Genomic DNA, 26,056 nt, shown 5'->3' with positions numbered 1-26,056 from the left:
GATAAATGTAGACACAGCACACTTCAGTCTAGTGGTAGGATTTCCCAGAATAAAGTATACATTGTCCAGAGTAGTATATAAAGTACAAATAATGGGAAAGCCATTGTTTAAATAGAACTTAAAACTGTCATATATATCCCATGCTGAGAAGCCTCAAAAGGGAATTTAGGATTCTACTCAGAATAATGCAGTAATTTTATCTTTTATCTCTTTCTCTATATCTGTACTAATTTCAGCTTCCCTAAAGATTGTTGTGGAAATCCTAATCTTGACATAATTTTTAGGTGTTATAAGAGAAAGCTATGAGAACACTTTATCATAATTCAAACTGGGGAGACTGAATGGAAGGAGTGAGAATTTGACATAAGGGGTAAAGTTATTCCTTTCACAGAGAAAATATAGTTAACTGAATTACCTAGATATTGATTACACACATACTGAATTATCTGTGATGTATCTTTGCCTCTCTTTTGTCAGCCTGTCTGTGCAAATTACATTTCTGCTCTATTTTCTGAATTACCCCCTTCATACCTTTGCTTTCCACATCAACCAGAACTTGAAGATGTCCACGTGGCGACCACACTGAATTGCCTTGTCCCCAGTGTCGTAGGAAACGTCATACTGCTTGTCTGGCTGGAAGAGGTATCCTGCACACATCTGGTTGCACCCTTGGAGTATACCCTATCATAGAAACCAACATGGTGCATCTGTATTCACAGACCAGAGATGTGGATGGCTCTGAAAAGGGGCTGGCTGGAAGGAGGGATTTGGGGCCACACGCAACCTTTCCCCGATGTCTTTGTGAGGCCTTGCACTTATTCTGATGTCCTTCTCTAAAACCACTCTTGAAAAAACTTTTGCCCCTTTCCCTATGTCTCTCAGGTTAGAAAATGAACATTGGTCTCAGATGGCTAAACAAGGGCCCACAGTCCCTCGAAGGGGCATTTGGAAATGAGTCGGCGTTTTGGGTTGTTTCGAAATTGGGAAGTGCTATGGCATTCAGTGAACAGGGGTTAGGGATCCAAACTTCCTCAGTGGGTGGGACAGTTCCATGCTATGAAAAATTTTCCTCCCCCTGAAAGTCTTCTGACCTCTCCAGGATCTCCTACAAAGTTAACAGGGACTCTATGTGTGAGCTGAGTAAAGAGCCTGCACAGATTCTGGTTCCTACGGGTTGGAGACAAACTTTTTGGAATGCTTTAGCACATGGAAGTTTTACTGGAACAACAATGCATTGGAGGGCAGGGTGCTTTTATTAGGTGTTGAAAGGAGGGAACGTAGCACTAACCTATCTACAGAAGCTTTTTGGTCAACATTCCTTTCTGCCGTGAGTTGATATTTGTAGTTTCTCTTCTGCCTAATTTATTTCAGCTCTTGAGATCACAAATTCACACTGAGAACTCAAAATATATCACAGTGGGCAATTTTGTCCTCACTGAGGACGAGATTGATTGGGTGTCTCATTCAATCACTCTCACTTCTGTTTGTACAAACATGGAAGAATACTCAAATAATTCCCTTAAAGGTTCTGTCACTGACAGGCCCTGAGTACCGAACAGGAAAAAGGACAGTAGACAGCAAGAACCAAAAGGAGAAACTAGGTGAGCTAGAAGAGACAGCAATGGCTGTCCCATCATGGGGTTGCCAATCTTGTGAGTTAGCTAACAAGGACTGTAAAAAGACTTCCACGTTTCTTTATCTTTTTTTGGGGGGGGGGATGTGCAGCTGGCCAGTACAGGGATCTGAACCCTTGACCTTGGTGTTATAACACCTCACCTTAACCAACTGAGCTAACCAGCCAGCCCTAGACCCCACATGTTTCTTTTCTTGTGCCTTCTAAAGGACGTGCAGTGTATCTCTGGAGGGAGTACAAACCTTTTCCTTGACGAGAATGGCAGAGCACTGCAACAGCACGCCCATCATCTTGTGAGGGTTCCAGGTGACTGAGTTGGCCCTGAAAGAAGCACATGCTATGTGAGGAGAAGGTGCAGGAATCAGAAAGACACAACTGTTCTCTTGAGGAAATCACCACCCATCTCAATTCAAGTAGGTAAATGTTTTCAACGCTTATTTCTCTAAATTGACCAATCAAGTAGAAAACAAATATTTTGCAATCAGTCTCAGGGTATTCCAGACTGTATCTTCTAAATAGCTGCTATTAAAACACTGAGTTGTAACCAATTAAGCTCTTTTTGTAACCAATTCAGCTGTTTTGTATCTTACTTCTATTATCTGTCCATATATACTGCCTGATCATGTTGCAGGGTAGAGATTTTTAAACCCAATCTGGTTTTGAGAGCTGCTCAATTCACAAATTTTTTTTTCCTTGCTCAAATAAACTCTGCTAAATTTAAAATAAATAAATAAATAAATAAATAACTTCTATTAAAAGTAGCTAACATTTATGAAGAACTTATTATGTGTCCTAATGTTCTGAGAGCTTTTAGGTATATCAATATGGTATCATGGTTAAGAACTCAGACTTTGAAGCCAAACTGCCCAAGTCTAAATTCTGGCTCTGACATTTGCTAGCTTGGGCACATTACATAACTCCTTTGTGCCTCAGTTTTCCCATCTGTAAAATGGGAAGTGTCTTCTACCTCATAGAATTGAACAAAGGATAAAATGAGTTAATAAACATAAAATGCTTATAACAGTGCCTGGTATACATCTCACAACAACCCTATGATGCAGGTACTATTATTAATTCTGTTTTAGATGGAGAAACTGATATACAAAAAGGTTAAATATAGTACCCAAAGTCACACAGCTGGGAAGTATTGGATAAAGATTCAGGTCCAGGGAATCTAATTGCAGAGCCAGCGCTCATAACCATTCCACTAGACTGCCTCCTAGACTTTAGATTCTTTCTTCCTTTCTGTTCTTAACTTATAGGATGGGCTGGCAGTGATGATCTACCAAAGCAGTATAAAGAGTGACACCTAAAAACAAGGACCAACTGGACCGTTCTAGACTTTGACTACCTAACAGCATTGTTTAAATGCCAAATGAGCATAGTTTTGCCAGTTTGGGCTGCAATGAAAGCTTAACAAGCATGGTGTCCTAGCAACCACATCATTCTGTCAGACATGATTAAATAGTTAAGGAGCACACTAGCTAGGACATTACAGAAACAACTAAGTGTAATGTATGATGATTAAAACTTGGGTAACTTGCTTCAGGGCTTTACAGACTCTTTCCCAATGGCCTGGCCCACAGCTGGGCTCTGCATTTTAATTCCTGTGAAGGATCTCTTCTCAAGCATAGCTTGGAATTACTCTGCCTCTGCTCTCCCTAGAGCTAAACTCTTGCTGTGAATTTTTAACCTCTTCATCTTGCTTAAGTCTTATTGGGGGAAAATAATTTAGTGTGCTTAAGTCTTATTGGGGGAAAATAATTTAGTGCACTGTGTTTCAAGGGAAGAGAGGAAGGCCTGAAGTGCTTTTCCCTAAGTGCATAATAAAGAAAACATTTGTGAAAGAGACCTGTGAAAAATTCTGAGAAAAGTTAACTAGGTGCTTATCTTACTAAAAAGCATCAGTGTCAAGCCATATTTAAAAGGTAGTGAATTTCACCAATTTTCCCATTGCTATCATTTACCAAGTTATTAAAAAATTATATTTAGATCTCATAAAATGTCTTGAATGGTTTTCTGAATGTCCTAAAGGTCTGAAGTAAATGATTCTTTGCTGCTACAAATGGAAAGTAATAAGACATGATATGAATTCAATTTCCTTTAGAAGACATATGTGCTTTAAAATGTTAGGAAAGTCTAGTGCAAAATATTTCAAGTTTTCCCACACTCAAAGATGGAAAATCAAAATTACCTGAGAAATCTAATGTGCAGTTGGGCTGACTCATTGACATTTAATGTATTATTCTCCAAGTTATAGGGTCATATAACTACATGTCGACGAGCCAGTCTCACCTACCTTGACACTGACCTTTCAAGAGGGAGATAGGAATTTGAGGAAGCACAGTAGAAGTAACAAAAGCTAGAGTCCTTGTTATGAACATGCAGCCCACTGGAATGTAAACTTAGTAGGGCAAATCTCTTAGTTGATAACACCTTCCATATACTGCCTAATTTTCCTGCATGTGTCAGATATGCAATTTTTAGAAAAGCGCCACAGGTGGCTGGACAGAAGGCAGGTAACCAAACATTCACCTCCATGCCTGCCTGGCTCATGATAGGTGCTCAGTAAATACATGATGAGTGAATAAGTGAATCAATGTCAGTTCTTTATGGATCAATACTTAGGAGTCTGGTCAAAATCATATTTGGCTTAGAACACCCACTGAATCTGAATGGTGAAAAGAAAATAAGTTAGGTGAGCTGAGTATCCTGCCCCTTTACCAGCAATAAGTGTAATGAGGAAGAAGAGTGGAACGAATCAGCAGCCCTTCCTGCACTCTTGAAAAAACTCTGATTTAACCTCCAATCCCTGTACTGTTAGTTTCTTTTCTCCTTCCTGTGCACCTGCAACTTCATCTATTGTTATGCTTACCACATTGTGTTGTAACTACAGATGCTCCTCGACTTACGGTAGTATTACATCTGATAAACCCATCATAAATTGAAAATATTGTAAACTGAAAAAGCATTTAATACACCTAACCTACTGAACATCATACCTTAGCCTGGCATACTCTAAATGTGCTCAGAACACTTATATTAGCCTACAGTTGGGAAAAAAACATCTAATACAAAGCCCATTTTATAGTAAATTGTTGAACAGCTCATGTAATTGATTGAATACTGTACTGAACCCAAAAAACAGAATGGCTGTATGGGCACTTGAAGTACAGTTTCTACCAAATGGGTATCACTTTCACACCATCATAAAGTTGAACCATCATACCTTGGGGACGTCTGTATTTGTTTATGTGTCTTTCTCTTTCTAAATTATGAACTAATTGAGGACTTGTTTGACTGGGAATTTGATCATACAATACATGCTCAGTAAACACCTGCTGAACTAAAGTGAGCTTAGTCAGATTGAGATACATGGTGGGAATCAAGGCAGGGGGAGGTGCAAGCTGACTTCAGAGCACAGCATATTTGATGTTCTGGATGGAAGGAGGCCCAGCAAAGTCCGGTCCATACCTTTCTATGCCGCTGAGTTTATGGCGGTGCTTCCTGGACATAAGTAGCCCACCGCCCCACGCAGCCTGCGAGGACAGAGAAAGGAGAGGGAGAGGGAGCAGCGACATTTAAGAATCCCAAATCAGTCACTCCACACCCCTAGTAAAACGAGAGACTGCAAAAGGTAAAAAACATAAGCTTCTCTGACAAAATGAGCCCACACTGGTCGTTCAACCTGTGGCAGTTGTGATTATTGACTGTTTGTCATGTCCCTCCTAAAAGTGCGAGTGCCATAGATAAGTGGGTCTGAGCCTGTGGTGGCCATGGTGGCAGGACCCAAAGGCCCAAAGTACCATGGACAGGCAGAAACACTCAGTGAGGCCCTGGCATGGCTCTGGAAGCTATGCAAAGGACACTAGAATTCTAACAGCTTCTGAAAAACTCCAAAAGCAACAGCTTCTGCTGGGTGTGCAGGTCCTACAACAGCTCCTGCAACAGCAAGGTATTTTTGTGGGTACCATGATGCATGTTTACCAAAGAGTTTGAGATGCCACATGACATAACAACAGGCTTTGTTAAGTTGTTTGTTCAGTAGCAGGGCATATTACCCCACTGTCCAGCTGTGAGACGTTAAACCCATAAGAAAATGGACAGAGAGAAAGGAAAAACCACACCCAGTCACACATGTGAAAATGTACCTTTCATGTTCCTGGGAAAATTTGGGACTAAATCTCTTAGTTGATAATGCCTTCCATATACTGACTTATTTCTTCTAAATGTAGTGGATATGCATTTAAAAAAAAAAGCTGTCACAGATATTTGGGATAAAGGCAGGTATCAAAGCATTTACATTTTTGGCTACTTTCTATACATTGTATCTTACATATTTTTCTCTCTGAAATCAGTTATATATTTACTCTGTGGCTATTTGCCCAAACAGAGCTACCTGGGAAGGTGATGGAGACCATATTCTAGGACGAACTACAGAAGACAGCAATTGGCCAGTAAGGAATGGGATGAGTCCCAGAGGATGTACCAGGCCTATGGTGTGTGCCTGTCATGAACACCAGCTGGGAGCCAAAGAAGAGCTGGAACTAATGTGGAGTGGAGAGAGGGCTGGCTGGGGCATTGAGAGAAACTTGAGGCAGATCATAAAGCAGAGCTACTTCCACCCCCCCGAGAGGACTGGCCACTCTGTGAACTATAGCACTTACATCAACATGCAGCCAAAGGTTATATTTCTCACAAATATCTGCAATCTCCTGTATCGGATCAAAAGCTCCATAAACAGTCGTGCCGGCAGTTGCATTGATATAAAAAGGAACATATCCCTACAAGTTAAGAGAGAGAGGCTGATTAGTCCAAGCCGTTCTCATTTGTTCATTCCCATGTGAAGCAGAACTGCAGCAGCATTTGTCTCTAACTGTGATCAGCTAAGTGGGCATGATATTAGATATTATGTGTGTGGTAGTATTCTCTGTTGGTTCATTCACTCATTCATTTATTTATTCAACAAATATTTTTTGAAAACTTTTGTGTGTCAGGCCCTGTGTAGATGCTGGGAATATAGCAGTGAACACACCAGCTAAAGAAGCCTGACACTCTGGAGTTTATATTCTAGTGGGAGGGTGTGACAGACAATTAACAAAATTAAATAAGCAAAATATATAGTACGTTTGATAGTGATAAGTTGCATGGCAAAAAATAAAGCAGGAAGAAGTGTTTGGAGTGATGGGCAGGTAATTCTGAATATTATCTGGACAATGTTCTTTTTAGGTGCTGTGTCATTCTAAGTGCATCAATATAATAATTACATTGAAGCACTGTTTGGTTATTTAAAACAGGTCTACACATTGTGAAAACTGATACACTAATAGTGGACACAGTGAAATTTTGACATGAACAAGAAATAAATGAGGAAGTGGAGTAATACAGCTAAGTTTGGAGAAATCTTTGAGTCTTAGGTTTTTCAGAAGCTCAGCTTCACCTCTGCTCCTTGCTCATTCCTCACAATGTTTAAATCCACCTACTCTGTTGAGACCCCAGCAAACAACTGTAACTAGAGAAGGAGGTACAAGAATGTAATCAAAACAACAATGTGTTGGTAAGTGGCGTGATAGTTACCTGGAAGTGACTTGTGGATATTTCTGTTCTATTACATTTTTTTGTTTGTTTAATAGAGTTTGTTGAGGCTGGATTTGCCAAGTACCATGGGCCCTCTGCCAGGGTATGGAAGCACTTTGCTAAACAGAATCCTAAGCTAAAATTGTATTTGTTAAAATGAGATTATACCTAACAAGTAGCAAGTGAAATGCTCAATTAAGCTGTATCTTCATGATGCTCAGGTAGTTGATTTACTGAAGAACACTACAGTAACCATTAGGTATAATGAAGACAAGTGGTTAAATGACTGAATTTTTCATTTTTTTTTTAATTGATACTGTGTAGACACAGCTTTAAAGCCAAATCATTTAGAAATAAGCAATTATCTGGGAATAGAATTTTAGAAGCACAATAAAATGATTTTATATTATCAAAGACTTTTATTGTCTAGGGCAGAAAATAGGTATTTTTAAAAATTTGTATTCACTAGAGTTTAGATGCACCATTGAGTACATACCTTTTGCTTGGCTTCAATAATTTTTGCCTCAAAATCAGCTGGAATTATCTTCCCCCTGTAATTATTGCAAAAGGAAAGAAATTAAAATGAAAAATCAATGAGATTGCACATGAAAAAAACTTTAGCAGCAGCAAAAAGTAATTTAATCGGATATTTTCAACAGACCATTAGCAGCTTGGCACACTGTACTGAGCCAGTCCTTAAGCACAATAAAACAAATTTAACAGATGAACACATTTAATACATTGAAAACCTAATATTCACTCTTTCCTGCCTACCTTTCATTGCACTTTATCAAAATCACATTGTCGGTTCCAAAGCCAAGTGCAGCCCCAGCTTTCTTTATGGAATAGTGACTCTACAACATACAGAAGCTTAAGGTTAGAAGTTAGATAGAACCTCGAAAAACACCAGAAAGCATGAGCAAGAGACCCCCACTCACGTGTTCTGAGGTGAAGAGGACCAGCTTGGGCACGGCCGCCATGCCCTTTGTCTTAACTTCCGGGAAGTACTTGTAGCGAGCAGCCATGATGCTGTACATGTTGGATACGGCGCCCCCTATTGGCGAGCGGACACATAAGGAGGTGTCGGACCCTTTCATTATTGTTAACAACAAAGCCTGAGCTGGCCTCTCAAGGGACAAGGGAGGTCAGGATGGGGAAGGATAATATCCTGACAAGTTTTGCTGGCTTTTCTATTATTGTGGCTTCCCCCAACCCTTTGCCCTGAGAATACAAGTAGTATATTTAGTACCAGAACTAGCTTGGAGATTTGGCTGGAGCTGATTATGTCATATTCACCAGTGCCCTTCCCACCTGAGGCCTAGACGGAAATATAAGAGGAGGCCGAGGCAGTGGCTTCAAAGGGGTAGGTGAGTTACAGCCTTCTTCTACTTTCAGCTCCATCTATTTACTGAACAAAGATGAATTGTTCCCTGAGTTCAGAAAGCCAGAGAAAGAGAGAGTAATGGTGCCTACAGAAGAAACAGTGACATTGCTTGGTTACCGGCTTGGTAATCTTCCAAGAACAGCCCAACTGAGTTATTGAGTCATTTAGGAGAGTTCTAAGGTTATTAAAATAATAATAGTAAAACTCTCATGTTTAACTTAATAAAGACACAAGGAGAACTGAGGTAGCTATTTAGTTATGTCTGGCCAACCCAAACCAATCACTTTTACATTAATTATCCTGACAATCAAACAGGCAAATTTGTGGTCTGCTTGAACTGCTCAGACAACTGCAATTCTTATTTCTTCTCTTTCCCTTGTACACAATTATACTATCTCTATCACCATCTATAATTCCTCCCTACCTCTAAGAATACCCACCTTTATTTTAAAGATTCTTATCATATCTACTTTGAACTACAAATTCAGAGTAGATTTACTACTTTGGCTGAAATCAATTAGTTAATTGATAATCTTGATTCACTGATCTATAGCATAATCAAACTGCTGTTGACAGAACGGAGTTGTTTAGCATGATCCAGACACAGCCTTTGTCAGTTTGTACAGATTTAGGTACAGCCTTTGTTAGTTAGTTCATATAGAATGTATTCCTGCTAGCCTTCACCCTGATAAAGATAGGAAGGCAGAATATAAAAGAAAAAAAAAATTTAAGGTCATCATTCTTCCACAAGCCCACACTGTATTTAGTGTTCCCAAGGGTCCATACTGCAAACCTTGAGAAGAGTCAGGGGAAGAGAAGAGAAACCTACCAGGAGAAAATATCCCATCACCATCTTTACTTGACCATCCAACTATCTCTCTCATCTTCTTAAGCGTTATTTGCTCCATGAGGACAAACACTGGGGCAATTTCATATGTAAACCTGAAAAGGTGGTGAGAAAAAGGATGAAAATAAAGAAGTCAAACCGTTTAGTTTGGGAACACAGATGACTGGCTTAGTATTTGCACTTGGGTTCTAAAAAAGATGTTTAAAACCACTAAAATGATTCATTTCCTGGAAATGCATTAAGTTACCAATCATAAAATGTCAGAAATTAGCCTAGGGTACCAAGAGAGGTGGCGGAAGTGCCTGCTCTGTGATACTTCACCAACGAAAGAGATTCTCATCTGAATGGAAGGTCTTAGGTGTGGTTCACCCAGAGAAATAGAAGGAAAGAAAATGACCCTTCTGGGTCCCTTTTACCTTTAAGATCATAGGACAACACAAATGTTAATTGAAAAAAATGTATTATAAGTTCTACATAAGATTGGTTTGAATATTTTAAAAAAAACCTGACTGCCAGTTTCACACTTGTAGAATGTATAAAAGTCAGAGCCCAAGTCTATCTTTTAAAAACAATGTAAACATATGAAAGCTAACTATGAAGATAATTGGAAATATTGACCCAGGTTTTAAAGATCTTAATATAATTATCTACATCCTTTTTCTACTGATAGTCCCCAAGGCCAGCTATGTTTCTATAATTCTCTGAAGTCAATATCTGCCAAGAATAATTTTAAGTGATGATTTTCTAATTACAAATTATAAATTACAAGAAGATGGTCAACTGGCATACACAGCTAACTGTAGGCATCAGATATTCTGGTGGGTTACATATCTTCTAGAAAACTGATTTAAAAGTAGCAAGCCATGCTCTTTTCAAAGCAATTCAAAACAGAGGCACAGCCTGATAGAGTCATCATTGAAACAAGATTGTGGTACCAAAAACAGGGACTAAAAGAAATCAAGGAAGGCCCATCCACAGAAAATTAAGCCAGAAAACAAAAAGATATTTACTAAGCTTTGAGGCTTTTAGTATTTTTTGGTTTTGCTTGGTTTTCTTAAGCATTAGAGCCCTGTCTGTGGGTGGGATACAGATCATCCTTGCTGAAGAGAGATGCCTAGACACACTCTGCCGAGTGATATTGGAAGGCTTTATCATTGGTTAGGATGTTTGGGCTGAATGCCAATGTTGAAGACTAATGGGAATTCTTGCTTGCTTAATGATTTAGAAAAGCTATTTGCAAGGATGAGATAACTAGTACTGTACATAAGACACAGGTGAAGCTACTATGTTTTAATCACGGAGGAAAAAAGCAATCACATTAATCATATGGTGATAGAAGAGGACAAAAAGATCCTGGAGGATCCTCAGGATACATCTGTTGGTAAAAGAGTTTTGTTTTCAAAAGAATATGTCCATTTTCCTTGGGAGGCCACTGGAAATTTAGGAGAAAGACCCTTGGAAACCATGTATTCAGTTACCATCACCTCTGGAGGTCACAATCATGCTTTGGTTCTGCTCTGAGCCCCAGCACCGTAGCAACCAACACTCCCTCATGTCTGATGGCCTGATAAAGGAAGAAGAAGAGAAGGATTCCTGGTTTAGCCTGTGCTGCTGAGTGTAGCAAGAGGCAAACTCATGATGGGCTTCTAACCATTCTTGAAAAAATATGTTATCAATGGTCTTACTGATTTTTGGAAATGTTGGAATGGCAAAAATGTTTGCGTGGTAAAGAGGTATTGGTGACAATGTGTGTGCTAGAATCTCACAATACCACATAAGAAAGCTCTCTCAGGTAAAGCAAGGAACAAATGGAATTATATACCAAAATACTGGAACTGTATCAAGGATCAGATAAAAGTTGAGTTTGAGTCAAGTCAGTGTTAGATGTCCAGGTAGCAATATATGGGGAAGGGAGAGGGATGGTACTGAAGACCAGGGAGTTGGTCCAACCCCATACTGCATGATTTGAATCAATTTAGGTCCCAGGTTTGCATGAATTAGCCTCCCTATCGAAGGACCAGGAACATGGCCCTTACTCTCAGGATTAGGATGAAGAGTCTACAGAGTTTGATCATGAGACCATCTGATCTCCTCTATTTCAGGTTGCTTATCTATGCCACGTCCCTGGTTCCTAAACTTTTCTTTCAGTTCTGTTCAACAAATATTTATTGAGTGACTATTCTCTGCTAAGTGACATCCTACATACTGAGGAGACAAGGACATGGTAGGACACATTCCCAACACTGAGGAGGAAGCTTACTAGGATGAATCCAGCAACTGGTTCTTGGCCTTACCTGCATCCTGTTTGACAGTCCCTGCCTGGGTCTGAATGACCAATTATCCCACAGCTAACACCAAGCTTATCCTGACTCATGAGCTTAGTCCTGACATCCTCTCCTGGAATGTGGCAGATGTGTCCAGGGCTGTTGACTTGCAGCCAGGCCTGACAAATGGGCTAGCATGTTGTTTCCTGTTCTTGACACATCTTGTGATGTGCCTTCCCATGCTGGGCCATGTTTACAATTGGGGATCTGCCTGCACTTAAAGCCTCACAGAAGGCCTTGAAGTTTACGTACAGCAGTGGTTCTTAACTGGGGTCACAGACCCCTTTGAGAATCCTAATAAAGCTATGGTCCCTCTCTCTAGGTTAAAAAATGAGGGCAGGCATATCACTCTGTATACAATTATAGGAAATTCTCCTCTTGCAACCTGGATCCTAGTTTAGGTACCCCTTCCCTAAATGACAGACTAAACCAGATGAAGTCAAGAGATCAAAGGTCAAATATGGATTTGGAATAAGCTGGTCAGATGCCAAAGCCAGAGTATATATAACATTACATTTCAGAATCAGAGAATGAGAAACTAAACCTGCAAAAAGCTCTCGGGTGAAACATCAGAACGTGGGATTGGAAGTAAGGATCTAAAACAATAAGATGGTGACATTCACCAAGTGACACTAAAGGAGAGTTCTGAGCCCTTCTATATTCTGAATAGGGAGGTGACTCAGCCCTTCCTTAGTGGTTTGGCTCATCTTCCCAGTGGGATTCACTCAGAACTAAGGCAATTCAATTGTCAAGAAGCTGTAGTTTTCTTGGGGCAGAGTCTGCTGGTTACTAACCATATCAATTTTCCCTTGCTTCATTAAATTTTATTTAGGGTTGCTGTTCACCCAGATCAAAGACTATATTTTCTAGCCTCCTTAGGTGTGGCCATGTGGCTAATTTCTGGCTAAAAAGGTGCTATGGGAAATGTTGGGGGAGACTCTTGAGCAGGTTTCTTAGTAGGAAGGAATATGTCCCCTATTGCCCTTCCTTCCCTCCCTCCTTCCTTCCTTCTTTTCTCCCTCCTCCCCTCCTCTCTCCCTTCTTCCAGAATTCTGAAACACAGAAGTGATGGCTAGAGTTATTCAGCACCAGACTGCACCATTAGGCAACTTTGAGGCCGAGAACCATGTGCTACAATATAGATCAGAAAGGCACTAGGAAACTGGATCCCTGGTGACTGTCAAACTGGGAACTTCCTGAATGAGACAAAGAAATAATCTTCTATGTTGACTCTATCTTGTCACTCCTCTTAGACTTCCTCTCTTTACAGGTATGGCAGGGGGAGCTTAGTGAGACCCTCTATTGTCCGGAGATGATGAGAGAAAGAAAGAACTGGGAAGCTAAAGCAAGGGGTCTCAAATGGCAACGGTGTCCTGGGGGGCGGCTGCCTTTCCTAGATGCATACGTTGTAACTTGTATACAATAGGCGCATGGGACTGGAGCCTTTTTAACTCTTCAGAACCACTCTGAAGGACAAATGTTATTATCCCCCATTTTCCTGATGAATAAACTGAGGTTCAGAGAAATTCAGTGATTTGTGTAAAAATCTCACAGTTCAGAATCAGGATTCCAAGTCCCTTATATCACAGCTGCTTCTCTATGATAAGTGAGAACTGCTTACTGCAGACTCTTCTCTAACCACCTGCCCAGTAGTATAAAATGACTGATAACTCCCATAGAAAATTTCTCCTGTGTAATTTCTATGCAAATAAAATGCTAGATGCTTAAAATCATAACCTCATAACCAAGGGTTGTGATAGAGCTCACCATTAAGATTATGTATTGTCATCAGGTGTTTGAGGGCAGGCTGCAATTACAATTGGTGCTGCTCAACCTGCCCAATCGTGTTTGGTGGACCTGTTTTAGAAGAAAAGAGCTGTACGTGCCATGGACAACTATACATTTGTAAAGACTTCTTTGGATCTTTATTGGGTCCTTGCTTGGAAGAATATGTCTCAAAGCTATATGCTTAAGCAGGTGTAAAAGTATGACTGTAGATGTTCTTCCTATTCTAACTCTACACTTTGCCACTGAAATCGGAATATTGGATAGTTCTTTTAAAATGACTAAACTGAAGAATATAGTTACAATTTTCTATTATCAGTGTCACCCATACTCAATGAGAGTGCATGTCAAGAAAAAAAAAAGAGTACAGCACTAATTAAATCCTGCTCTGCCAAAGAAAGATCCTTTTGCCATTCTTTCCTGCACCTATTTTGCACACCATTCCCAGTTGAAGAAGGAATTGTCACAAGGGAGAAAATTCTGTCTGAGCTCCTGACAGTGCTGCCACATTTCATGATCTTCCAGGGAACTGTCTTAGAACAATTTCTAGATAATAGTTATTACTTCTTTAGACAATACCTTGTCTCTAGAACTGACAGAAACTATTTCACTATTTTAAATAACCTTCTCTATTGATCTGTTGGAATCGGATCATATTTTATAAATATCTTCTGTTGAGTACAGCTGCAATTACTGTGTGTCATTTAGTTGGACTGGCCTTGACCTCAGATGGCTGGGACATATTTTAGTGTTTCATGGCTGAGCTGAATTAAGGGAAGAGTAAGGGACTTTGATTTTATGAACACATACAAAAAAAGGAGAATTTGTGGGATTTTTCTGGCTGAAAAAAAGCCTTTTAGTAGAATGGCCATAAATGGTTCAAAAAGGTGAGTTCCTTTTATCTACCCTGAGATTGGCTATATAAGGAAATTGCAGCTGAGAGACCTGGAGAATACATACTTAAAGATGCTGGGTGAGTTCAGTGCCTATATTAATATGGGTACTTGGGCCTTAATGGATATGTACCTTTTACTATACTTTTCTTATTTATTTTCCAAATAGCTGAATTAAAAAATAACTAAAACCAACTGTATTTTCTAATTCAAATTGTTCCTTACTAGTGCTAGATGCTACAATTAAGCATTAGTGTCTTTTTTCAAGTTACAATTAGTGTATTATGATGTCTATGCTTGCTGGTATATTTTTATCTCACAAATCATACAGTAAAGATTGCTTTTTTTTTTTTTGGCAGCTGGCTGGTACAGGGATCCGAACCTATAATCTTGGTGTTATAAAGCTATGCTCTAACCAACTGAGCTAAACGGCCAGCCCCACAAAGGGGAGCTTTTTGTTTGAGGAGACCATCCTAGCAATTGTGTCTTTGACCTAAATTCCTCTCAGCCCTTCAGAGTCTCACTGATCCAATGTGGACACTCCGTGAAGTTAACCATGACTTGAGAGCAGGGAGCATGAAAGCCATTTTAGTATTTCAATCAATTTAATCTTTTATGCCTTTCAGCACTAAAGGCTTTACTTGTCATGGTTGCTTTTTAAAAATTGTCATTGTTGTTTTAAATTAGCAAACAAAGCACAAATCCTTAATTAATAGAAACTTTTCTGAAAGTAGTTAAGTATTTTGTGTCCCAGCATTAAACAGCTTTGGAACACACATAAATCAATCTATAATTTTAAAATGTCCTTCAGGTTTTGTGGCTGGTAGTAATTTGTTTAAGAAAAATAGAATACCTTGAACTTTAATAACATACATTCCATCTTGATGTCAAATGGAATTTCTCATTTTAAACAATACCACCCTTTCGCCTAAATTCATTTTTCAGAATCTACTTTACCATGAACTTAAAAAGTGGGTGGCTATTTTCTGAACATTACTACAGCGACTAATACCCATATCATTCTTATGCAGTTATTTTTGAATTATTGTAAGAAATTTGTTTCATTATTTTCCCCTGGATACTTTCATAAAATGTAGTGTCATTGTCTGGGTAGTGGTTAAACATTGTCACTAGTGTTGAGAAAAACCTATTCTGTTGGCTGTGATGACCCTTTATCAACTTGTATCCTGTCCTTCTCTTCAAAGAGGGCACATGTATATAGAGGAAACTTTGGAGTGACTGTAAGAAGACTACCCAGGTAGTACTTGCACCCCCCAGGGCCTTAGAGTCAGTTTCATATACATTTACAAGAACTTAGAAACAAACAAAGGCTTTATCTACACAAACAAGTATGGGGGGGAAATGTCAAATTCAGCAAAACAGCTATTTTGAAAGGAATACATAATGTGTCAGCAGCAGCTGAATTTTGTTTCAGAATTTTTAGTTAAGCAATAAGTTGATCAAATTGATTTAGGACTTCATGGGAGCTTTAATTATGAAGAAAATATTACCTAAATTATAAGGACCAATGTGCTTGGATGGGGAAAGGAACCAAGACCATATCGCCAAACATGACCTCTTTAGATACACCATTAAGAGAAATGGGGTCATTTAACATGGAATATCAGAGTAAAATTTGAAAGCTAGAGTTATTATTGTTCATGACCATACTCTCATTAAGTTACATTATTCAATTCAAAAATAGTTTATCAAGCATCTGCTATTAGACCAGAACTGTGACAAACCTCAAAGATTTTAAAAGAAAAGATGACCAAGGCAATTTTATTAAAATAAAACTTTAATAAAATAGAACCACTGGAATTGGGCTTTTAAAGCAACAAGTCATAGTGATATATCATGATTTCTTATATAGAAGAATATGTGGGACTTACATATTGGTATTGGCAGTTGACGTTAGCCATTCACCTGCTAAGCCAATGATATCCAATCCAGTGGAGAGCTGGTTGAAAAATCGAGGATGACCTAGAGAGGAGAGTAACAGGCAAGCATCAAGGCAAACCCAGCTTTTCAGGCTATCTTCAAAGTAAAAACCTGCCCCATTGGCCCAGTCTAACAGGGCTCCCCATGGACACCAGAGAAGAAAGGGCAGACTGACCCACACTATACCAACCTCTGGCATTAACAATGGCCCCCAAACTTCTGTGTGTCTAAAGTATCATGCTTTTAAATTAAAAAAATCCTGTATCATGAAACTTATCATGCTTTCCAATACCTTATTTGTTTACTTCTAGATGAACTTTTCTGTCACATTAATTGTTTTCATTACAAAAGGGAATGTGGTAATACTGATTTTTTCCCCGTTTCAACTTTTAATTTAACATCCTAAGGATTTTAATCCCCAAATCAAGGTTTGCTGATGGAGGAGAGGCTGCAGTCTCCAGAGAGGGTTCTTGGCTCTGTGGACTAAACCAAGCTAGGGGAAAGTGCCAGCTCTGATGCTGATGCTGATGATCAGGGCATTCCATCACTCTCTGGGTCTCTGTGACAATTATGACGTTAAGCATTGGTGTGTTCTGTCCATATATAGTCAGGTGACTGTTAAAATAAGTGTATTGCTGAGATGACCTAGCATCTCTTCTGTGAAATGGGCAGACACAACTTCATTCACTCATTGAGTTGTTAGTGAAATAACTATTATTATTACATGACTCTAAAGCCCTGTGATGCCCACAAGGTGCTTTAACAGGCTTTGCCTTAACAAATTCGGGGTTGTTGCCAAGTTTTTCTGGCGTTCACCAGAAAACTCAACTCAACTCCAGACTTGGCTCAGTCGTCACAAAGGAGTCAACGCAATAGATTATCTAGGGATGTGTGACAGAGAACTAGTGTTAGAAAGATATGCTGACTGCTGTGTTTCCAGTGGAAATTGCCTTTGCCTCTAAAATAACTGTCAGGGAGCTAGTGTTTGAGTGTTCCTGCTCTAGCTCCCCTCTCTGAGAATGTCTGTTCTTCTCCAGGTGTGATAGGGCCTCACTCAGAACATCTGGACTATGGCTTCTTACCAATCCCTGCATCTCAAAAGTCCTAAAAAAAAACCCCAGAGTTTTAGGGCCAGCCCATGGCTCACTTAGGAGAGTGCAGTGCTGAGAACACCAAGTCCATGGGTTGGGATCCTATATAGGGATGGCCGGTTAGCTCACTTGAGAGAGCGTGGTGCTGACAACACCAAGCTAAGGGTTAAGATCCCCTTACCGGTCGTCTTTAAATAAATAAATAAATAAATAACAAGAGTTTTAGAAAAAAAACAAAAGAAACATAACCAGTAAACTTAGTAGAAGTATGGGGCCAGATTCCAGATGTTCATGTAGACTATTCTAAACAACTTAAAGTATCTATTTTACTCTACTCAGTGAGAACAGAATCTGTGAGATCTCCTACGATGCAACTAATTTTGTTGAAGTCCATTAAATTATATGTGTGATACCCATTTGAAAACTTTTAACAGCCAACATTTCAAGACAGGACTGAATCATAAATAAATTCAATAACACTATTTGATAAATATCAAAACCACACAGAATTGCAGAGACAAAAGATAGACAATGACAGAGAGAATGGCACAAAGTGAAACAGTCCCTCTTTGTCCATGAAAACGTAAAGAACACAAAGTCTCCCCAAACCTTACTTTTAGCTTAGGTCTACAACCTTATACACCCAAAATCTTATACCAGAATTTTTACAAAAACAAAATAACCCAGTTCAAATTTCAACATCAACTCTCCATATTCAATGAAAATCACAGATGACAGACATGGTACTTAGCAGCACATGACCTAAAGTCAAGTACAGGAAGAAAAAAAGTTATTTTTTAAAAAGTTTTTCAACAAATAACTGTAAGAAAAAAAAAGATGAAGGGAGAGTCTATTAATTAGGAGATATATCAACCAATTGCTATGTGAAGGACTTATTCAGACCCTGATTCAAATGAATTATAACAAAGTAAAACATTTATGACCTTCATGAGACAACTGGAAATTTGAACATTGACTGAACATTTCATGATACTAAGGAGCTGTAAATATTTTTAGGAATAACAATGATGTGGCTTTTGTTTTTTTAAGAGTTCTTGAGGATAAAGAGCATGTATGGATGCAATAATATTACATTGGGGATTTGATTCCATGGAATATAGAAGAGTAGGAAGTGGATGGAGGTAGAGGTGAAACAAAATTGGCAGGAGTGAGTGCTGGGTGTTGGATGTACAGGGTTCATTATACAATTCTATAAGTTTAAAATTTTCCATAATAAGTTTAAAAAAGAACAACTAAGAAAGTCTGGCATATCTACATATCACCTAAGTAGCTGCTGTGGTTGAAGGCTGAGTAACACCTTTGTTAGTTCATGCAGAATCTATATATGCTGGTTCCTTTTTTAAGAAGTCTTTTGTTAATGTGTACAGGAATTTCCAAATGCCATCATCATCCCTTCACAGACAATACCCAGATGAGTATGTTTTCACTATTAAAACCTAATTCATTACTTTGGCTGAGCAATAATGCATTAATATCCTTTAAAAAAATTTTTTTTCACTGTGTGTAACTACATGCAGGGTTTACCTATTGCTCCTGTACCTATACCTAAATGACAGACAGACAACCAGGAGCTGTGTTTTGATGTGGCAGCAACAGTATACTTGTACTGGGGTCAACCCCTGAGATTCAGCAGAAGGTTTCACATTGCTTGGAAGATTGTGAACTCTGTAAATGTGTATACGTGCTCCCGGAAGCTGCTCTGAAGGACAAGGAAGGACGGCTGCAGGCTCGATATCGAAGTAGATTCATACGCTGGGCTAATGAAAGCCTGTGCTCTCTCTGACCATGAGATGCCTCAGTTTTGTAGATGATATGAGATACTATTATGAGAAAGTTATGTATTTTTCTTTGAGGGACACCACCATTCTCGGCTTTAATGATAAAAGTACACGGTCCCCGTCTCTCTGAGAAAGTGTACGTAGAGTGAACTGACAAAATTAAAAACACTGGACCAAAGCAAGTCAAGCAAAAATATACATGGGGAATTCTGACTCTTTAAATCCAGCCAAATAACACTACTTGTTCTCCATCGGGAGACCATGATAAGATATAACTAAATGACTGCTTTTCTTTAAAAATCAAAAACACACAGACTTTGTACATATGGAGTCTTCTCCACCCACAAGTTATTCCAGTGTTGTTGGCAGACCTCAAAAGCTGTTTGAGATTCCTCATTTAAAAAAGCTTCTTTGGCCAGCCTCATTATTTCATTATAACACTTTGTTTTTGACATCCAACAGCCTTACTCAGCTCTATCACCACCAGCCTCCCCAGTCTTGGTCTTAAATCTATCTTCAAATAACTGAGAAGGGAGAGCGGAAATAAAGGAGAAGGAGAAAGAAGAAAAAAGAACAAGGTGCTGCCAGTTGTGGCCTTGGTGGTTTCCCCTGTGGTGGCAACTATGCCAGGGATGGCCAGTTCCTATAGATGTGTCTGCCTGGGAGCTCAGGAAAGCCAGGCTGTGGTGGGGGGAGAGAGAAGTCACTGCTTCACTCGTAGGCTTAGAACAGCTCAGCCAGAGGTTCAAGAAGTCCTTGAACTTGAGGCAATTGGAAAGTAACTTTGGCCAGGATTGCTGATTTCGAGAGGGCTTCTGTAATATGAAAAGGAGGCAAGAGGGCATCCTCAAGGACTCCCAGTTGTTAACAAGATTTGGTGACTCAGAGTGTCTAAACTCCAGAAGGTGTAGAAGCAAAGGAGGCATGTGTGACTTTTTGGCCTAGTCAATAGAAGGTGACATGAGTTGAATTGTGTCCCTCAAAAAGACGTCCGAGTCCCTAATCCCTGGTTCCTGTGGATGTGACCTTACTTGGAAATTGCAGATGTAATCAAGTTAAGATGAAGTCAGCTGGATTAGGGTGGGCCCTAATCTGAAGACTGGTATCCTTATGAGAAGAGGGAAATTTGGGCACACTCACACAAGGAGAATGTCATGTGAAGGTGAGGGTACAGACTGGAGTGATGCAGCTACAAACCAAGGAACACCCACACCACTAGAAACTGGAAGAGGCAAAGGTGGATCCTCTCCAAAAGCCTTCAGAGAGAGCACGGCCCCGCTGACACCTTGATTTCGAACCTCCAGCCTCCAGAACTGTGAGAGAATCAATTTCTATTGTTCTGAGCCACCCAGGTTGTGGTAATTTGTAATGGCAGCCCTAGGAAACTAAAACAGAAAAAGAGGGAAATGGGCCCAATTCTCCCCGATGTTGGGGACAGGGAAGGGTAGGATTTATCAGATTTATAGGCATGAAAACAGAGGTGAGAAAAGAAGTAGGGAATGGGTCACTCTGCTGTCTTTAGGTTGTGAGTAGCCTAAAACTAAGAATGACAACCCTTTATATAGAACTTGATCTAGCACCATGTATTTGTATCTTTTAAATCTGCTCCTACAGCAATAAATGATGATGAGCTTTTGCCAGAGTTGGGGCTTCCCCTCAACTGTTACTGCTCAAGGTTGTTTTTGTTCTTGTGGTCACTAAGCACTTTGCTGCCTTCCCTCCCCAGGGTTGTGTTTCTCCTTCTGCATGAGTTTGCATCCTCACAACTGGCCCGGGCGAGATGGAGGGCAAGGTTGTACTGAACGTCTACCTGGCTCTCCTCCTTACCTGTGCGGACCCCATATTTCAGGGTGTCTCTGCAGTCAACCAGGATCTGCTCCAGGGACTCGGGGTGGTCAGAGAGCTCCAAGTTGAAGCCCTCCATGCCTTCCAGCAACTGGTGTGGGTGATGGAAGTCCAGCACCTTGGTGGAGCGATCAAATGTCTTGCGGACATAGTTGAGGAGTATGTCTACCACTTCCAGCAGAAACTGCACGGTTTGCTCCTCCCCGTTCTTAGCTGGAAGCAGGTCTGAGGAGAGAACACCAAATGGTTACCATCTGACTCATGTCTGGATTTCCTAGGTCCAGAGATCCCTAATATCAGCCATGTCTTGACGAGCCTAATTTCATTCCAGGATACGTATACGCACTGAGTATCTGACGTACCATATCCCCAGAAAAATGCACATATGCACTGACACTGAAACTTTGTGTACAGTTTCTGGGGGCTCGCAGGCTTTCTGAGAGTTAGGCTACTCACACAAGGAAGGAAGGGCTTTGAGAAGCCATGGGCAACCTGCCTTTGTGGTTGTCCATTTGCAGGCCGAGTGGGCACCTGTGAGGAGTGTGATGGAGGGGACTTCTGTCATAGTTCCCTGTGGCCAGGTGTGTCCCAGTACATCTGGTCTAGTGTTATGATGTGCTTGATCTGTTAATGGCAGAAGGTAAAGGCTTTGGGGGTTGAGGATGAGGTTCCCCCTGAAGGGGGTGGTCCTTCATGATGTCCTCAGGAAACTAGAACTGGAAGATAGGGCTTAGGAAGGTGGGAGAGGGGACCCTTGGCTCTCTCTTGACATCATCCTTTTGGACTTGGACTTTGAGATGTCCAGAGATGTCTTTGGGCCATGGGCTCTGCTAGGCACAGTCACGCTGGGGGTGCATGTGGGGGGCGTTAGCCAAGAAGGAAAGCTGTAGGGGCCCCAGTTGAGGTTGCCATAGCTCAAGATCAGGAAGCACTGTACATGGCACTCTGTGTCTAGTCCCTGGATTATCTGAGGTCCTAGTGAAGTCTTGTTTACTGTTCTGGTCTGGCTTCTGTGATGCTGTGGTGAGTTAATGAGTTTGGGAGAAACTGGTAAAGCATCTCCAGTGTTATGGGCACAGCAGGAATTAGTGGAAGATCTCCAAAAGGGAAATGAGTTTCAGGACAGTCTTTGGTTATAAGGCCCAGCCATACAGCTTCCAAAATGGTGAATTATTATTTTTTTTAAATTGGCCAATCTTGGAGGATAAATGTTATTAAGGAATCACTAGACTTTTTTCATATGTAAGAATTCTTTGGATTCTAAGATTCCATGCATCCATATTTGTGCCTGAAGGTGTGTTTAGAATTGAGTGTTACTTTGGCTGCCTTCATCTAGCTTCCAAAATGATGGAGAACTGGGCAGTAAGGAAGGAGGGAGTCTGCTATAGTCCAATGCTGGAAAGCAGTTTCATGAGGATTCAGAAAGAACAATGACATTTCTTGGTAAAAAGAAGTAAAATTTCAGGAAAGAGTCAAGATACTGAAATAAGGAGACCACTGGACGGCACTTGGGCTGGGAGTGTGGGGAGGGACTACCTCGCGCAAACAGGTTGGAGAAGTCGGTCTCTGTGCGCCGGAAGTGGGTGTCCCGGTCGCTGTTTTCGCAGGACAGCAGGTTCTTGGAGGACTGCCTCTCCTTGAAGGCACTCACGAGGCGGCTCTTCTCTTCCAGACTGTTGGTCCTCTGCAAGAAGCCTATGGCATGAGAAGCTGGGTCAGAGGGAGCACTCCGAACTACGCAGCCACCGAGGTCAGCTGCTGGACCAGGACAACTCTCCAAGCAGGGCTCTCACTCCTGTGAAAGAAGCTGTGTCTGTGCTTTATACATAGTGTCTCTGGCACTGCTCGCCTTCAGGCGGGGAGGGGGCAGTGCCAAGTGTCATCAGTGGCACAGACCCAGTCATGCAAGAGAGAAAAACAGTAAGTGAAGCCCATTCTCCTCTCTGAACGTGACAGTGAACTCAGAATTAAGTCAATTGGACAGCTTCCACTCCAGTAACCAGCCCCAGGATGAGGTTTTAAAGGAAGAGACACAGTCAGAGAGGATGCTGCCAGCTCTGGGTTTAGGGCTGTGCAACCAGAGGGAGAAGGGAAGAGGGCAGCAGAGGGAGGAGGAGGGAAGAGGACAGCAGAGGGAGGAGGAGGGGCGAGAAGAGCAGAGGGAGGAGGGTGAGGACAACAGAGGGAGGAGGAGGGGCGAGAAGAGCAGAGGGAGGAGGAGGGTGAGGACAGCAGAGGGAGGAGGGGTGAGAAGAGCAGAGGGAGGAGGGTGAGGACAGCAGAGGGAGGAGGGTGAGGACAGCAGAGGGAGGAGAGTGAGGACAGCAGAGGGAGGAGGGTGAGGACAGCAGAGGGAGGAGGGTGAGGACAGCAGAGGGAGGAGGGTGAGGACAACAGAGGGAGGAGGGGTGAGGTCCAACACTGGGGATTAGGGAAGATGCTTCTTTCCTCGGTAACACTCACAGGGTTGAATATAAGTGTAATTTTTCTGAGCCAGACCTGAAGTGCAGCTTTTCCTGTACCACCCCCTCTCCTTGAATGAAGGTATTGAGGAAATAGACAAGAAAGTGTAAAATCATATGTGTGCTGATATTTAATTCTATAAGTACTTATTAAGCACCTGTTGTATGAAAGCACTTTGCTAAGCATTTAGGACAGGGGATGGATAAAGATAATTGAGAGAGATCCCTCACCCTCCAGGAACTTAAAGTCTGGCCGATGGTGGCCAATGTTGTAATAATGATAGAAAGTCATCCGAGAACTCCACAGGGATGAATCCTGAGCCCAGGGCGGGATTCTCAGTGCCTCACCTCTGCCCCTCAGATGGGGTGGAAATCTCTCCCACCTGAGGTCAGCAGTACAGACAACACCAGCAGCAAACCGGGAAGCAGGTTGAGCAGAAAGGGCTGGAGAATGTGCCAACTAGGAACGCCCCTCCACACACCTCCACCTATCCCCTTAGGGGCTCCCTGCCTACAAATCTACTCTCTCTCAGCATCTTCTCCAGTTCAGCCTCAACCTTAGCCCGTAATATAACACATTGAAAGGAGGAAGAAAGTTCTGAGCTTCTTGGTGACCCCAAAGCTGTCTTTGTAGATATCAGGATCCTTGGGTAGTCACACATGTCACAAGGCAGGCTTGGAAGAAAGTCCCAGGAGGTGCCAGAAAGGGCAATTCAGCTTTACTTCCCTGGGACTGCAATGCAATGGTGATGGGTGGGAAAAGGAGGGTGGTAGAGGAAGAATATGGTGATTAGCGTCCTCCCACACACAGGAGCCCGGGTCTATTTTTGGAGGGAAGAATAGGCAGGCAGAGGTAGCAGGTCCTCCATTGTTCCCAGCACCTTTTAAACTTGTCACCAAAGCCCAAAAGAACAGCAGAAGGGGGAAATACACTATCACAGAGCTCCACACTTGGATATAAAGATGAGTGGAGTGTCCTTTTCCTCCCCTCTTCCCCTACTTTCTGAATCCCTCCTCCAAATCATCAGAGTCCAGAGCAGGGAGCCAGCACTCATTTACCAGAGGCATGAAGGATCACCTGGCTCCTGAACTCGGAGACTGCTCCCCTTGTCCCAGAACAGTGAGCTGTGGAATTTGCTAGGCCAGAAAGACCAAATCCAAGCAGCTTAATGTGGGTGAGGCCATACCCAGCTGAATCCCACTCTGCAGTCTCTGACCTCTCAGTGGGCTTCAGACCCACTCCCTGGGAAAACCTAAAGTCTCCCACCTTGAAACCCCTTTAGAAACCCCTTTCCTCTGGGCAGCTGCGAGGGGCAGGACTTTAGTTCAAGTTCTGGATGTTATCTCCAAGAAAGGTTTTGACACAGGCTCCCCCAGAGATGTCCTGATGGGGTTGAGAGATGATAATTATGACACAACTTTAAACCTGCATCCCATTCTGGGACAGGAGGTATAGTGCACTAGGAATCAGAATTTTCTCTAAATCCTGTAATTATGTTATGAATAGCACACTTACATTGCATTATAATGTGTTAAAAGCCATTAAGTCGGTAATGTATACATTTAATGTATATTGTCACTTTGTTTAGAAATATGTTTGTTTTCTGAAATATCAGATCCTCAAGAAGGGTAAATGATCCAGACCTCTCTTGGCTCTGAGAGGCCCTGGAGGAAACTGTTTCCCCAAGGATGGGGAGGTGGTGGATGACATCGAGGTGGGTATTTTGACAACTTCCCTGGCAGGCAAGGGGTCTGGAAGCAGGGGTCTCTGAGACTAAAGCAGACTGTACTCTCTTTTGCTCTACACCCCAGGTGTGAGGACCTAGTCGAAGTCTGAGGGTAACTGGTACAGATGTACATTCTTAGAGGCAAAGAGGAGAGCTGAGGAGGGCTGAAGCTGCAGCTGTGGTTATAGCCCTCTGGCCAGCCTCAAGGGGAGAATAGGAGGCGAGCCCTGTCATGACTCCATGTTTGGGACAAGGGCAGCTCCTGCTGCTGCTTCCTCACAAGCCTAGGGGGCCCAGTGAAATGCCTGGCTGCAGCCAATTGTTTCCAAGTGGGGCTTCCAGCTGTCATGGAATAAGGGTGCATGGCAAAGGGGCACATGGAGGCAGAAGCCCAGCATATTCTCTGCTCACCAAGCTGTAGCATGAAATTGCATCTGCTTAGAAGAAGGGGCTCTTTTTCCAATTTTTATGGGCTAACAGCACACTGCTAGATCCGCCCCCCCCCCTTTTTTTCAAGAGAAACCAGAGATAAAGAATATTCAAGGTCTCTGTATTTTTAAAAGTTGGCAACTGATTAAAAAAATTACACACACACACTGTGTGGACTAAATAAAACGGCTCAGGGGCTGTAAATGGTAGCAAGTTTGGGACCTCTGCACAGACGGGGGCGGAAGCCCAAGGACACATTGGGAAGTTAGCAGAGCCTAAGGCCAGAACTTAGGGATCCCTGTGACTCATTCTATTTAGG

General features: G+C 41.6%; 1 protein-coding gene across 2 annotated transcripts in view; it reads right to left on the bottom strand.

Moving 5' to 3' along the window:
• GAD1 (glutamate decarboxylase 1 (brain, 67kDa)) overlaps positions 1-26,056 on the bottom strand; it is a 39,375-nt gene that overhangs the window by 5,527 nt on the left and 7,792 nt on the right. Inside the window, exons 4-14 of one of the 2 annotated variants that reach the window (XM_008567652.1) lie at positions 22,656-22,814; positions 21,102-21,344; positions 16,336-16,426; positions 9,424-9,536; positions 8,149-8,264; positions 7,985-8,064; positions 7,707-7,761; positions 6,301-6,417; positions 5,108-5,172; positions 1,876-1,954; positions 532-681 (exon numbers count right to left, since the gene is read on the bottom strand). In XM_008567652.1, coding sequence (XP_008565874.1) covers positions 532-681; positions 1,876-1,954; positions 5,108-5,172; positions 6,301-6,417; positions 7,707-7,761; positions 7,985-8,064; positions 8,149-8,264; positions 9,424-9,536; positions 16,336-16,426; positions 21,102-21,344; positions 22,656-22,814 — 1,268 coding nt within the window. Of the gene's footprint in view, positions 1-531; positions 682-1,875; positions 1,955-5,107; positions 5,173-6,300; positions 6,418-7,706; positions 7,762-7,984; positions 8,065-8,148; positions 8,265-9,423; positions 9,537-10,817; positions 11,006-16,335; positions 16,427-21,101; positions 21,345-22,655; positions 22,815-26,056 lie in introns of those variants that run through there. The other variant, XM_008567650.1, reaches the window with a different exon arrangement.

This window comes from Galeopterus variegatus, unplaced genomic scaffold, assembly GCF_000696425.1.
Source record: "Galeopterus variegatus unplaced genomic scaffold, G_variegatus-3.0.2 Scaffold335, whole genome shotgun sequence".
Classification (NCBI taxonomy): Eukaryota; Metazoa; Chordata; class Mammalia; order Dermoptera; family Cynocephalidae; genus Galeopterus; species Galeopterus variegatus.
The sequence above is the reverse complement of the archived record's forward strand: the minus strand, read 5'-3'. Positions and strand labels throughout refer to the sequence as shown.